Consider the following 14,639-nt stretch of genomic DNA (forward strand, 5'->3'; position numbering starts at 1 on the left):
CTAATCCAGGCAGCATCCCGGTAAATCTCCTCTGCGCCCTCTCTAATCCAGGCAGCATCCTGGTAAATCTCCTCTGCACCCTCTCTAATCCAGACAGCATCCTGGTAAATCTCCTCTGCACCCTCTCTAATCCAGGCAGCATCCTGGTCAATCTCCTCTGCACCCTATCTAATCCAGACAGCATCCTGGTCAATCTCCTCTGCACCTTCTCTAATCCAGGCAGCATCCTGGTAAATCTCCTCTGCACCCTCTCTAATCCAGGCAGCATCCTGGTAAATCTCCTCTGCACCCCTCTAATCCAGGCAGCATCCTGGTAAATCTCCTCTGCACCCTCTCTAATCCAGGCAGCATCCTGGTAAATCTCCTCTGCACCCTCTCTAATCCAGGCAGCATCCTGGTCAATCTCCTCTGCGCCCTCTCTGATCCAGACAGCATCCTGGTAAATCACCTCTGCGCCCTCTCTGATCCAGGCATCATCCTGGTAAATTTCCTCTGCACCCTCTCTAATCCAGGCCGCATCCTGGTTAATCTCCTCTGCGCCCTCTCTAATCCAGGCAGCAACCTGGTCAATCTCCTTTGCGCCCTCTCTAATCCAGACAGCATCCTGGTAAATTTCCTCTGCACCCTCTCTAATCCAGGCAGCATCCTGGTCAATCTCCTCTGCACCCTCTCTAATCCAGGCAGCATCCTGGTCAATCTCCTCTGCACCCTCTCTAATCCAGGCAGCATCCTGGTCAATCTCCTCTGCACCCTCTCTAATCCAGGCAGCAGCCTGGTCAATCTCCTCTCCACCCTCTCTAATCCAGGCAGCATCCTGGTCAATCTCCTCTGCACCCTCTCTAATCCAGACAGCATCCTGGTGAATCTCCTCTGCACTCTCTCTAATCCAGGCAGCATCCTGGTAAATCTCCTCTGCACCCTCTCTAATCCAGGCAGCATCCTGGTAAATCTCCTCTGCACCCTCTCTAATCCAGGCAGCATCCTGGTCAATCTTCTCTGCGCCCTCTCTAATCCAGGCAGCATTCTTGTCAATCTCCTCTGCACCCTCTCTAATCCAGGCAGCATCCTGGTAAATCTCCTCTGCGCCCTCTCTAATCCAGGCAGCATCCTTATCAATCTCCTCTGCACCCTCTCTAATCCAGGCAGCATCCTGGTAAATTTCCTCTGCACCCTCTCTAATCCAGCCAGCATCCTGGTAAATCTCCTCTGCGCCCTCTCTAATCCAGGCAGCATCCTGGTAAATTTCCTCTGCGCCCTCTCTAATCCAGGCAGCATCCTGGTCAATCTCCTCTGCACCCTCTCTAATCCAGGCAGCATCCTGGTCAATCTCCTCTGCGCCCTCTCTGATCCAGACAGCATCCTGGTAAATCACCTCTGCGCCCTCTCTGATCCAGGCATCATCCTGGTAAATTTCCTCTGCACCCTCTCTAATCCAGGCCGCATCCTGGTTAATCTCCTCTGCGCCCTCTCTAATCCAGGCAGCATCCTGGTCAATCTCCTCTGCGCCCTCTCTAATCCAGACAGCATCCTGGTAAATTTCCTCTGCACCCTCTCTAATCCAGGCAGCATCCTGGTCAATCTCCTCTGCACCCTCTCTAATCCAGGCAGCATCCTGGTCAATCTCCTCTGCACCCTCTCTAATCCAGGCAGCATCCTGGTCAATCTCCTCTGCACCCTCTCTAATCCAGGCAGCATCTTGTTCAAACTTCTCTGCGCCCTCTCTAATCCAGGCAGCATCCTGGTAAATCTCCTCTGCTCCCTCTCTAATCCAGGCAGCATCCTGGTAAATCTCCTAAGCACCATCTCTAATCCAGACAGCATCCTGGTCAATCTCCTCTGCACCCTCTCTAATCCAGGCAGTATCCTGGTAAATCTCCTCTGCAACCTCTCTAATCCAGGCAGTATCCTGGTAAATCTCCTCTGCACCCTCTCTAATCCAGGCAGCATCCTGGTCAATCTCCTCTGTACCCTCTCTAATCCAGGCAGCATCCTGGTCAATCTCCTCTGCACCCTCTGTAATCCAGACAGCATCCTGGTCAATCTCCTCTGCACCTTCTCTAATCCAGGCAGCATCCTGGTAAATCTCCTCTGCACCCTCTCTAATCCAGGCAGCATCCTGGTAAATCTCCTCTGCACCCCTCTAATCCAGGCAGCATCCTATTAAATCTCCTCTGCACCCTCTCTAATCCAGGCAGCATCCTGGTAAATCTCCTTTGCACCCTCTCTAATCCAGGCAGCATCCCGGTAAATCTCCTCTGCGCCCTCTCTAATCCAGGCAGCATCCTGGTAAATCTCCTCTGCACCCTCTCTAATCCAGACAGCATCCTGGTAAATCTCCTCTGCACCCTCTCTAATCCAGGCAGCATCCTGGTCAATCTCCTCTGCACCCTATCTAATCCAGACAGCATCCTGGTCAATCTCCTCTGCACCTTCTCTAATCCAGGCAGCATCCTGGTAAATCTCCTCTGCACCCTCTCTAATCCAGGCAGCATCCTGGTAAATCTCCTCTGCACCCCTCTAATCCAGGCAGCATCCTGGTAAATCTCCTCTGCACCCTCTCTAATCCAGGCAGCATCCTGGTAAATCTCCTCTGCACCCGCTCTAATCCAGGCAGCATCCTATTAAATCTCCTCTGCACCCTCTCTAATCCAGGCAGCATCCTGGTCAATCTCCTTTGCACCCTCTCTAATCCAGGCAGCATCCTATTAAATCTCCTCTGCACCCTCTCTAATCCAGGCAGCATCCTGGTCAATCTCCTTTGCACCCTCTCTAATCCAGGCAGCATCCTATTAAATCTCCTCTGCACCCTCTCTAATCCAGGCAGCATCCTGGTAAATCTCCTTTGCACCCTCTCTAATCCAGGCAGCATCCTGGTAAATCTCCTTTGCACCCTCTCTAATCCAGGCAGCATCCCGGTAAATCTCCTCTGCACCCTCTGTAATCCAGGCAGCATCCTGGTCAATCTCCTCTGCACCCTCTGTAATCCAGGCAGCATCCTGGTCAATCTCCTCTGTACCCTCTCTAAAGATTCCACAATATCCCAGATCGGTTGCAAAAAAAGTTGATGTTTAAGATCGCAGCACCTGAAGTCTCTTGTACCTCTGTAGAAATGGAAGTATCATAGAAATGAAATGCAAGTTGAATCTATCTATTTATTTATCTATCTATCTATCTATCTATCTATCTATCTATCTATCTATCTATCTATCTATCTATCTATCTATCTATCTATCTATCTATCTATCTATCTATCTATCCATCCATCCATCCATCCATCCATCCATCCATCCATCTATCTATCTATCTATCTATCTATCTATCTATCTATCTATCTATCTATCTATCTATCTATTTATTTATTTATTTATTTGGTATTTACAGGTACACCTCGGAACAGTCCCTTCTGGCCCAAAAAATCCGTATGGCTCAGCAACCCACCTATTTAATCGTACCCTAATCACAGAATGATTTACAATCACCAATTAACCCACTAATTCATACAACTTTGGAATGTGGGAGGAAACCCCCACCGTTCATGGGGAGAACGTACAAACTCCTTCCAGACAGTGTTGGAATTGAACTCCGAGTTCTGGAACACTCTGAGCTGTCATAGCATCACCCTCACCACTATGTTAATGCTGATACTTCCTGTGGGCTTACATTTGCTCCTTGGCACGCCCCACCTGTCACACTTACAATGACACGTCTTGTTACTCATCGTCAACACTGGTATAGGAAGGCCAGAGAGATTTACCCAAACTGAAAACACATTTCCAAGAAGAAATAAGTTAACCAGTTTTAAAGATCCAATAAGCCATAGGTATTTTATTGTATATAATGGAAAATAACTGCAACAGACTGCCAGGATTTTAGAATAAACTACAGCACACAGCATAAATGCAGCAACTCATGAACACGTGAATTTCTGCATATGCTGGCAATCCAAAGCATCACAGACGAAATGCTGGATGGACTGTAGCATAACAATTAGCACAAAGCTACTACAACACAAGCAGTGCCTGCCACTGCCTACACATACTCCCTGTGACCGCAGGTGCTCCAGTTTCCTCCCACAGTCCAAAGACGTACCGGTTAGTAGTTTCATGGGTCATTGTAAAATGTCCTGTGATTAGGCTAGGGATAAGCAGGTGGATTGCTGGGCGGTGCAGCTTGTTGGGCCGGAACGACCTGTTTCCTGTTGTATCTCTAAATAAATAAAATGCTGGAAGAATTCAGCAAATCAAGCAGCATCTATGAATACGTACACGACGCTGGAAGAACTCAGCAGGTCAGGCAGCATCTGTGAGAAAAGAGTAGCCAACATTTCGGGCCAAGACCCGTCATCTGGGTCACCACCGGATGAAGGGTCTCGACCTGAAACGTTGGTTACTCTTTTCTCACAGATGTTGCCTGATCTACTGAGTTCTTCCAGCGTTGTGTACGTATTCTTTGATCCACAACATCTGCAGTTGTATTTTTGTGTCCTTTTCAGCAGCATCTATGGAAGGGAATAAACAGTCAATGTTTCAGGCCACACCAACTATTCTACTTCATTTACCAGAATTTGGTAGAGTCAGTGAATCATTAACAACAGCAAGGATCTAAAATAAGATTCATATTCTTTACATATACCACCCAGAATCTTTTCTCAAAGCAAAAAAGATTTGATGGTTACAACTGATTTCTGCATCTTAAAGAATTTCTATCCGCTGCCAAACCCTTTCACTGTGAACTCCTGTTTCAACCTTCAATTAGGAAGCAGAATCTTGTCAAATGCTTTCCAAGAAACTCTCTCTGTGAAATAAGGCTGGCAGACGGTGTTAACCCTATTGGCAAGAGACACCATCTGTGATTCACCTCCTCCCCTTTGTCAAACAAGGCCAGTTTCCAGGTGAGCTTTCAACTCAAATTCTCTCTGCTTTCCCAAGTAACTTTAAAGTTTCAATGTCATTATTCAAAGGATGGGAGGTGGGAGGCAACTACTCCGATGTCCAGGCCACAACTTATCCCTCTAACATTATCACCGATATACATTCCCTTCTCATAATCACATTGGTCCGAAGTTCAAGGCAGTCACTGTCATAATGTAGGAAGCCCAACAACCAAGCTGCTCAGAAGAATCAGATTCCGATGTATTTATCAGATGTATGTCGAAATATACAGTGAAATTAACGACCAACACAACCTAAGGATGTGCTGGGGGTAGCCCACAAGTGTCACTACATATTTTGGTGCCAACACAGTAAGCCCACAATGCTTGGCAGAATAAAACAACAATAAAAAAAGCCCCAGTTATGCACGTACACGGACTGTCCCATCATCAGCTAATCCAGGGGATGGTATTGAAGATCTAAGCCTGAAGGTTGATCAGAGGTCGAGAAGTTGAAGCCCAATATACAAGGCCTGAAGACTAGAGACTGGAGACCTGTCTGTATCTGTGGGTGGGTGGGAGGGAGCAGGGAATGGAGGAAAGGGACTTGTTTTGCTGCTTGTTGTGTTCTATGTTGTACCGCCGAGCATTGTGGGAGTCCGAATGTGCGGTAACACTTGCAGTTGCCCCCAACATATCCTTGGGTTGTGTTGGCTGCTAATGCAAATGACACATTTCAAAGTTCAGTTATTATGAAAGTACAGGTACATACAGTATACGTCATCATGTACAACTCAGATTCATTTTCTTGCAGGCATAATCAATAAGTCTATAATGGAACAATAACCATAACAGAATCAATGAGAGACCACTCCAACTTGGGTGTTCAACCAGTGTGCAAAGACATAAACAGTGCAAATATGAAATAAATAAGAATAAATATCAAGAACAAGATGAAAAGTCATTAAAAGTGAGTCCACAAGTTGCGGGAACAAGTCAGTGATGAAGCAAGTGAAATTCTTCACACTGGTTCAGGAGCCTGATGGCTGAGGGTTAATAACTGTTCCTGAACCTGGTGGTGTGAGTCCTGAAGCTCCTGTACCTTCCTGATAGCAGCAGCAAGAAGAAAGCATGGCCTGGGTGGTGGGCATCCCTGACAATGGATGCTGCTTTCCTGTGAGAACGTTTCATATAGATGTGATCAATGGTGGGGAGAGCTTTACCCATTATGGACTGGGCTATACACACTACATTTTGTAGGATTTTCCATTCAAGCGCATTGGTGTTTCCATAGCAGGCTGTGATGCACCCATTTAGTACACTCTCCACCACACACTATACAAGTTTGTCAAAGCTTTAGATGACATGCCAGATTTTCACAAACTCCTAAAGAAGTCAAGGCACGGTTTGTACTTTCTTCATAATTGCACTTACGTGCTGGGCCTAGGACAGGTCCTCCAAAATAATAACACTGAGGAATTTAAAATTGCTGACCCTCTCCGCCTCTGATCCTCTAATGAGGACTGGCTGTATCAAAGGTGCTGATCAATCTGCATACAGGAGGGAGATTGAAAATTTGGCTGAGTGGTGTAATAACAACAACCTCTCACTCAATGTCAGCAAGACCAAGGACTGATTATAGACTTCAGGAGAGGGAAAGCACGACAGTGCCTCTACTCCCTCAAGAGCCTGCAGAGATTCAGCATGTCATCAGAAACCTTGGTGAACCTCTATAGGTGTGACGCGGCAAGTGTGCTGACTGGCTACAATACAGTCTGGTCTGGGAACAGCAATGCCTTTGAGTGGAAAATCCTACAAAAGGTAGTGGATTCAGCCCAGTACATCATGGGTAAAACCCTTCCAACCATTGAGCACATCTACATGAAATGTTGCTGTAGAAAAGCAGCATCCATCATCAAAGATCCTCACCTCCTAGGCCATGCTCTTTCTCTCTGCTGCCATCAGGTAGAAGGTACAAGAGCCTCAGGACTTGCACCACCAGGTCCAAGAACAATTGCTGCCTCTCAACCATCAGGCTCTTGAACAACAGAGGATGACTACACTCATTCTATTCCTGGTGTTCCTACAATCAATTGCCTCACTTTAAGGATGCTTTATCTTGTTAGTTCATGCTCTCGTTATTTTATTACTCTTTATTTATATTTTCATTTACACAGTTTGTTCTGTTTATAGTTACCATTCTATAGATTTGCTAAGTATGCCCGCAGGAAAAAGAATCTCAGGGTCGTATGTGGTGAGATGTATGTACTCTGATAACAAATTTTACTTTGAACTCACAGGCCTCTAGTTTCCTTCCTCCTGAAGTCAACCATAGGCTCCTTGGTCTGGCAGACATTGAGTAAGATGTTGCTGTTTGGCAGCACTCAGCCAGGTTTTCAGTTTCTCTGCTGCACGCTGATTCGTTACCACATATGATTTGTCCCACAACACTGGTGTCATCAGTGAACTTGGATATGGCATTGAGGCTGTACTTTGCTACACAGTTATAAGTGTAAAGCGAGTAGAACAGGGGGTTTAGCACATAGCCTTGTGGTGCACCTGTGCGGATGGAGATTGTGGAGGAGATGGTGTTGCCAATCCAAACTGATTGACGTCTGCAAGTGAGGAAATTGAGGATCCAATTACATAAGGAGATATTGAGGGCAAGGGCTTGAAGCCTATTGATTAGTTTTCAGGGGATGATAGTATTGCGGAGCTGTAATCGATAAAGAGCTTTTTGATTTATGCAACTTTGCTGTCTAGATTTCCAAGGTTGAGTGAAGAGCCAGTGAGATGGCATCTGCTGTGGATCTGTTGCTCCTGGTCCCATTAACCAGCACCTGGACCAAAGCCCTCCTTAACCCTCCCATCCACGAAATTATCCAAACTTCCCTGAAATATTTCAGTAGAACCCGCTTCCACCAGCAGCTCATTCCACTCTCACACCACCCTCTGAAATTTCCCCTCAGGTTCGTCCCAAATATTTCACCATTTTCTCTAAGCCATGACCTCTAGTTCTTGTCTCACACAACCTCAGTGGAGAAAAAAGCCTGTCTGCATTTATTCTATTTATACCCCTCATAATTTTGTAGTTCTATCAAACCTCCTCTCACTCTCCTACACTCCAGGAATAAAGTCCTAAACTATTCAATCCTTCCCTATAACTCAGGTCCTCAAGTTGAAGACAAAGTAAATTTATTATCAAGGTATCTATGTGTTACTATATACTACTTCGAGATTTATTTTCACTTAAACATTTTCAGGAAGATAAAATACAATAAGTACATAAAAACTGACAAAACAAAAACAATACTGTTGTTATACTTTGGGTGGCGGGTTGGAGATCTGTCTCTACCAAAGGAGGTGTAAGGGTCTGCTTCCCTCCGCTAGCATGCAGTCACCCTTGAGCAGGGTGTAGCACCCGCTAAGCCCCCCACCCTTCCCCACAATTAGGGTCTCATGAAGCAATGGGAGCAGGTGGTGGATGGTCATATGAGCAGCTGATGCAGATCACAAGTCCTGGTTATGCGACCACTGATGCCAGACAGACAATCTCTGAAGAGTGTTGATAATGACTGGGGTCACCCGTCTTGAAAAGACCCTGCCCACAAGAAGGCAACGGCAAGCCACTTCTGTAGCAAAATTTGTCAAGAACAATCGTGGTCACAGAAGGACCATCATCGCTCATGTCATACAATACAGCACGTAATGATGATGATGGAGACGATTGAATTCCACAGGAGCCCATTTCATTCTCTCCACTGTCCCACCAACCACCCACCCAGGCTCTGCCACTCACCTACACAATGGAGTCAACATATGATGGCTAATTAACTGACCAAGCCTCAGGTCATGACCACGCAGGGGGAAACCAGATCACTAGGAGAACGTGCGAACTCCACACCAGGCAGCACCGAAGGTAAGGACTGAACCCGGCTCCCTGAAGCTGTGAGGTTCCAGCTCATATATCTGTGGCACCTTCTCAAGGTAATTACAGATGGACAAGTAATCTCTATCTAGCAAAACTAAGACTGTAAGACCAATGAAGAATAAAGTAATTCAGAAGAGCCACCTGGTTACCAATTCTTGCTTGAGCCTCCATGTTCTTTGTTCCAACACCAATGCGTTCGGTTTCAAATGAATCATGTCCATCAAATACTTCAAGATCAAGAATCAGATTTATTTATCACAAGTATGTCAAACCATATAGTTCAGTTTGCCGTTTGTGATAACAACTAACAAAGCTGGGGACAGCCTGCAAGTATTTCCACACATTTGAGCTTCAACATGGCATGCCCTCAATGCAGAACAACACAGAACACAACAGGTGACAAAACAAACCTCCTTCCTTCCTGTCACACACCAACACACTGTCCTCTATCCCCAGGACAGGCCATCTTTGGCCTCCAGCTGCACTTGGACTTGCAGACACTGGGCCTTCGACTTCCCCAGCAGACTCACATAGATTTGCAGACTCAGGCCTTGACTTAGAGTCGCAGAACACTACAGCACAGAAACAGGCCCTTCAGCCCATCCAGTCTGTGCTAAACTGATTAAAGCTGCCTCGTCCCATCAACCTGTACTGGGACAATAGCCCTCTATACCCCTCCCATCCAAAGGTTCAAAGGTACAATTTAATGTCAGAGACACTTATACAATATACATCCTGAAATGCTTTTTCTTCACAACCATCCACAAAAACAGAGGAGTGTCCCAAAGAATAAACCACAGTCAAATGTTAGAAACCCAAAGTCAACCCAGCTCCCCCCTCCTGCACATAAATGGCAGCAAGCAACAATCCCCACTCCCCCCACTGGCAAAAAAAAGCACATCGGCACCCGCCACCAAGCACTCAAGTGTGAGCAGAGGAACAGTAAAGACACAGACTTGCAGTCACCCCAAAGACTACATTGTTCAGCCGGCATTCGACGTACCACAGGCTCTCTCCCTCCCTAATAAGGGAGAAAGAGGTGTCTCCATTTTCCCATGTATCTATCCAAACTTCTCTTAAACTCTGACATTAAAATCGCCTCTGTCACTTGTGCTAACAGCTCATTCCACGCTCTCACCACCCTCTGAGTGAAAAAGTTTCCCCTGATGTTCCCCTTAAATATTTCATCTTTCACCCTTAATCCAGGACATCTAGTTGTAGTCTCATCCAAGCTCAGGGTAAATGCAAGCAGGCTTTTTCCACTATCAATCCATCTCATAATTTTGTATAACTCTATCAAATCTCCCCTCAACCTTTTGTGTTCTAGAAAATAAAGTTCTAACTATTCAATCTTTCCTTCCTTCAGTCCCAGCAACATCCCTGTAAATTTTCTCTGTGCTCTTTCAATCTTATTTACATCTTTCCTGTAGGTAGGTGACCAAAACTGCACACAATACTCCAAATTAGGCCTCACCAACATCTTATACGTTCAACAGAACATCCCAACTCCTGAACTCAGTACTTTGATCTATAAAGGCCATTGTGCCAAAAGCTTTCTTTATGACCTTACCCATCTGCGACACCACTTTCAATGAATTACGGATCTGTATTCCCAGATCCCTTTGTTCGACCACACTCCTCAGTGCCCTACCACTCAACATGTAAGAGCTACTCTGGTTGGTCCTCCCAAAGCGCAACACCTCACACTTGTCTGCATTAAATTCCATCCGCAAATTTTCAGCCCAGTTTTCCAGCTGGTCCTGATTCTGTTGTAAGCTTTGGTAATCTTCCTCACTGTCACTCCCAATCTTGGTGTCATCCACAAATCTGATGATCCAGTTAACCACATTATCATCCAGATCGGTGACACAGATGGACCCAGAGGCGATCTCTGCAGCACCCCACTTGTAGGCTTCCAGTTGACCTTTGGGCTTCAACGCTCAGCATCGACACCAGAACCTGCCAATCACTGAACACAAAGCCTTGAACTCTAGATTCGCCGTGCAGCGACCATGAACACTAGGCCTCAAACTCTGATCTCACTGATTCACGTACCTATGGGATCATCCGCCCTCATTCCCCTTTCCCGCATGGAACTCCAATTCCAGAGCCCATGAGCTACTTGCTACTTGCTGATATGGAAGGAGGGAGACTATCAGCTTTTCTCTATGCTGGTCTACCAGCCAACACCTGACCATGGTGGACACCAGCCTTTGAGCATGAAACAGAAGCATACTCTAGTCTGACCTCTAATTCTCCAACAGCCCTGTCCCTGAATCCCAACCTGACCCCTAACTCCTCTCTCTGTCCCCAAAGCAATCTTTACACACTAAAACTGTAAAAATCTGAGCCACAACCTTGACAGACACCACAGCTCTACGGCTCTGAACCATGCTGCATCTCTAGGTCACTGGTGCCATCACTGCAAAGCTGAACCAAGCCCAGGCCATTTCAGGTAAGGAAAAACAAAACAGAAAAATTTCCAAGCACAGTAGTGAGATTTAACAAGACTAGTTCACCTACCAGAGATCTCCTCGAGGCACTGTTTGGCTGTCTTGTTGTAAACAGAATCCAGTTTTGTGTGGCTGGCACTTACATCGGCACTATGTAGTGAAGAGCCATCGCTGTCCGAGTGTGTTCTGTAAAAAGCGTGTGTTAGAACTGGCATTAATAACTTAAAACAACAAAGACATTTCCCGCACAGAAGGAGACTGCTTGGTCCATTGTTGCCACAGCATTTACTTGAAGGAGCTTTTCAATCAGTTCCACCCAATCCCACTTGGTCTTTCACTCCCCCCCACCCCACAGCTATATTTATGCATTTTACTTCTTAAAATTATTGAATAAAGTTCAAAGTAAATTTATTACCAAAGTACTTATATGTCACCCTGAAATTCACTTTCTTCCGGGCATTCACAATAGAGCAAGTAAATGCAATAGAATCGATGAGAAGCTACACACAAAGATTTGATAATCAATCAATGTGCAAAAGAAGGCAAACTGCAAGTGCAATAATTAATAAACCAGCAAACAAATAAATAAATAAACAGACAGTGGCGAATCAGAGATCTAAAGCGTGAGAAGACACAGCTCACACAGGATCGCAGATTTGAGTACACAAGACATCAACTTGTGGCAGTTTGGTATTTTTGAACAGCAGCCAATCAACGGTCGAGATTGATTGGCAAGAACAAATTAAAATAAGGCGTGGGCAGGTGGAGCAGCCATTGTTGGAGTGGATAGTGTTAGAGTGGGGAATTTGAGACTTTACTGAAGCTCTTCAAGGCTTCAGTCAGAGAAAGTGAAAAGCTGTAGGTGGAATTTTTCCCCACAGATTATTTATTGTTTTTCTTTCTTTATACTTGCTCAGTTAGAACAGTAGGGATAGTGGAATGCTCCTCTTACAGGATGTGGGAAGGCAGGGAGACCTCCAGTATCCCTGGCAACTACACCTGCGATAAGTGCATCTAGCTACAGCTTCTAACACTTTGCGTTAAGAAGTTGCTGGTGGAATTGGATCATTCAGGAGCCTGAGGGGGTGACAGATGGGACATATAGAGAGTTACACCCAAGGTGCAGGACACAGGAAAGTGGGTGACAGTCAGGAAGGACAATGAAGTTAAACAGTCTGTGCCCAACCCCTTCTGTAACAGGTATATCATAATGGATACTATGGGTGGAACGTCCTAACAGAGGAAAGTCACAACGGTCGGGTCTCTGGCATTGAGTCTGGCTCTGTGACTCAGAAGTCGGTGGTGGGGGGAGGGCGGTGAGGAAGAAGAGGCAAGCTGTGGTGATAGGGGATTCATAAGTTAGGGGAACAGAAAGGAGGTTCTGTGGACAAAAATGAGATTCCCGTATGGTATGTTGCCTCCTGGGTTCTAGGGTCCAGGATATCTCAGATCAAGTCCTTAGCACTCTTAACTGGGATGATGAACAGCCAGAGGTCATGGTCCATATAGGTACTAATGATGTAAGTAAGAAGATGAACAAGGTTCTGCAAAGTGATTTCAGGGAGTAAGGTGCTAAGTTAAAGGACAGTTGTGATTTCAGGATTGCTACCTGTGTTGTGTGCTAGTGAGGCCAGAAATAGGAAAATCATACAGTTTAAAACATGGCTAAGGTGTTGGTGTAGGAGAGAGGGCATTAGATTTTTGGATTATTTGGCTCCCTTCCAGGGAAGGTGGGATTTGTATAGAAGACACAGTTTGCACCTGAACTGGAGGGGGACTAAAATCCTAGCAGCAAGGTTTGCTAATGCTGCATGGGATGCCTTAAACTAGAGTTGCAGAGGAATGGTGTAACATGAAGAGCTAGCTTGCTTGGTGGTCAAAAGCCGCTTCTACTGTGCTGCTATCGATTGGCCCGTTTGAATGGGAAAGCAGCTCTTTCCCATTGGTTGCTGTGCGTGCCACGGCACCAGTGTCTGGGTTCAGGCACCTCAGCGGAATTCCTTTGTCTCCGGGCACTCAGCTTCACACCGAGGCCAGACCAGTGCTGAAGACCCTTCGGCAAAGTGTGCTGCAGGTAAAGGAAGACCCACGTGCACACTTATCTAAGTGGCTGTTGAATGTTTAGTTTTGTATTTGTGTAACTTGGTGACTTAACGAGGTACTTATTGAGTTTGAGGTGCTTCTGTATGTTCAGTATCATAGTTTTTGTAATTAGTGTGGCTTAGGTGTTTGATCGAATGCTTTATTGTTTATAAATAAATGGTTAACATGCTTATTTATAACTTGTGTCTTCTGTCTCACTTACCAAACCCGTGAACCAGCTTCATCATAACGGATGGGAAGCAGAGTGCCAGAACAGATAGCGGAGAGCTCATGGAGTTTGGTGTTGTTAAGAACTCCGACAAAGTCAGTAATCAAAAGGCCGAGCATGCTGCAGCTGAAGTCCTGAGCTGCATGTATTTGAATAGGAAAAGCAAATGAGCTCAGGGCATGGGTCAACACCTGGAATTATGATATCAATTTCAACATTTAAGAGAAGTTTGAATAGGTACACAAATGGTAGGGGTACGGAGGGCTATGGTCCTGGTGCAGGTCGATGGGAGTAGGCAATTAAATGGTTCAGCATATAGATGGGCTGAAGGGCCAGTTTCTGCTGTATACTTTTCTATGACCCTGTAAAATAAATAAATAAATAAATAAATGCATGAATGAATGAGTGAATTCATTCACAGGTTGTGGAATCAGTTCTGTCTTGAGAGAGTGAAGTTATCAATTCTAGTTCAATATTTTGATGGTTGAAGGGTAATGACTGTTCCTGAACCTGGTGGTGTGGGTCCTGAGGCTTCAGTACCTCTTTCCTGATGGCTGCAGTAAGAAAAAGACCTGGCGGGAGATGATTCGTGGAGGGCAATGGGCAGTCAAAGTTTCAGGATGAGACATCGAATGTCCATTTTCCTCCACAGGTGCTGCCATATCTACTACATTATTTTGGCATCTCCATTTCAAGATCCCCAAACAATCATTATCTATGTCCCTCCACAAATGCTGCCTGACCTGTTGAGTTCCTCCAGTATTCTGTGCGTTGCTCCTGATTCCAGCAACTGCAGATTTATGTGTCTCTGATGGAGTTTTTTATGATTATTGGTTATTTTCATGAATACTGTGAGTGTGATGTTTTCTTTAAAAAATTTAAATTCCACTGATATTGTATTGGGGTTTGAACTCTTAAAAACTCTGGATTGCTGTTGGAGCAAACCCAGTCTGCAGCAACCACCATATTCAGATATGCCTGCTAATACCCAGTTCACGGAACAGAACAAAGCACAGTACAGGCCCTTCAACACACAATGTTGTATATAAACCTACTCTGTGATCAAATTAACCC

General features: G+C 45.5%; 1 protein-coding gene across 3 annotated transcripts in view; it reads right to left on the reverse strand.

The window, feature by feature from the left end:
- Positions 1 to 14,639, reverse strand: part of nav3 (neuron navigator 3) — a 449,774-nt gene that overhangs the window by 253,371 nt on the left and 181,764 nt on the right. For all 3 annotated transcript variants that reach the window (XM_059977545.1, XM_059977548.1, XM_059977547.1), the window contains one exon: positions 11,325 to 11,440. In XM_059977545.1, coding sequence (XP_059833528.1) covers positions 11,325 to 11,440 — 116 coding nt within the window. The remainder of the gene's footprint in view (positions 1 to 11,324; positions 11,441 to 14,639) is intronic.

Source organism: Hypanus sabinus, chromosome 8 (genome assembly GCF_030144855.1).
Source record: "Hypanus sabinus isolate sHypSab1 chromosome 8, sHypSab1.hap1, whole genome shotgun sequence".
NCBI lineage: Eukaryota > Metazoa > Chordata > Chondrichthyes > Myliobatiformes > Dasyatidae > Hypanus > Hypanus sabinus.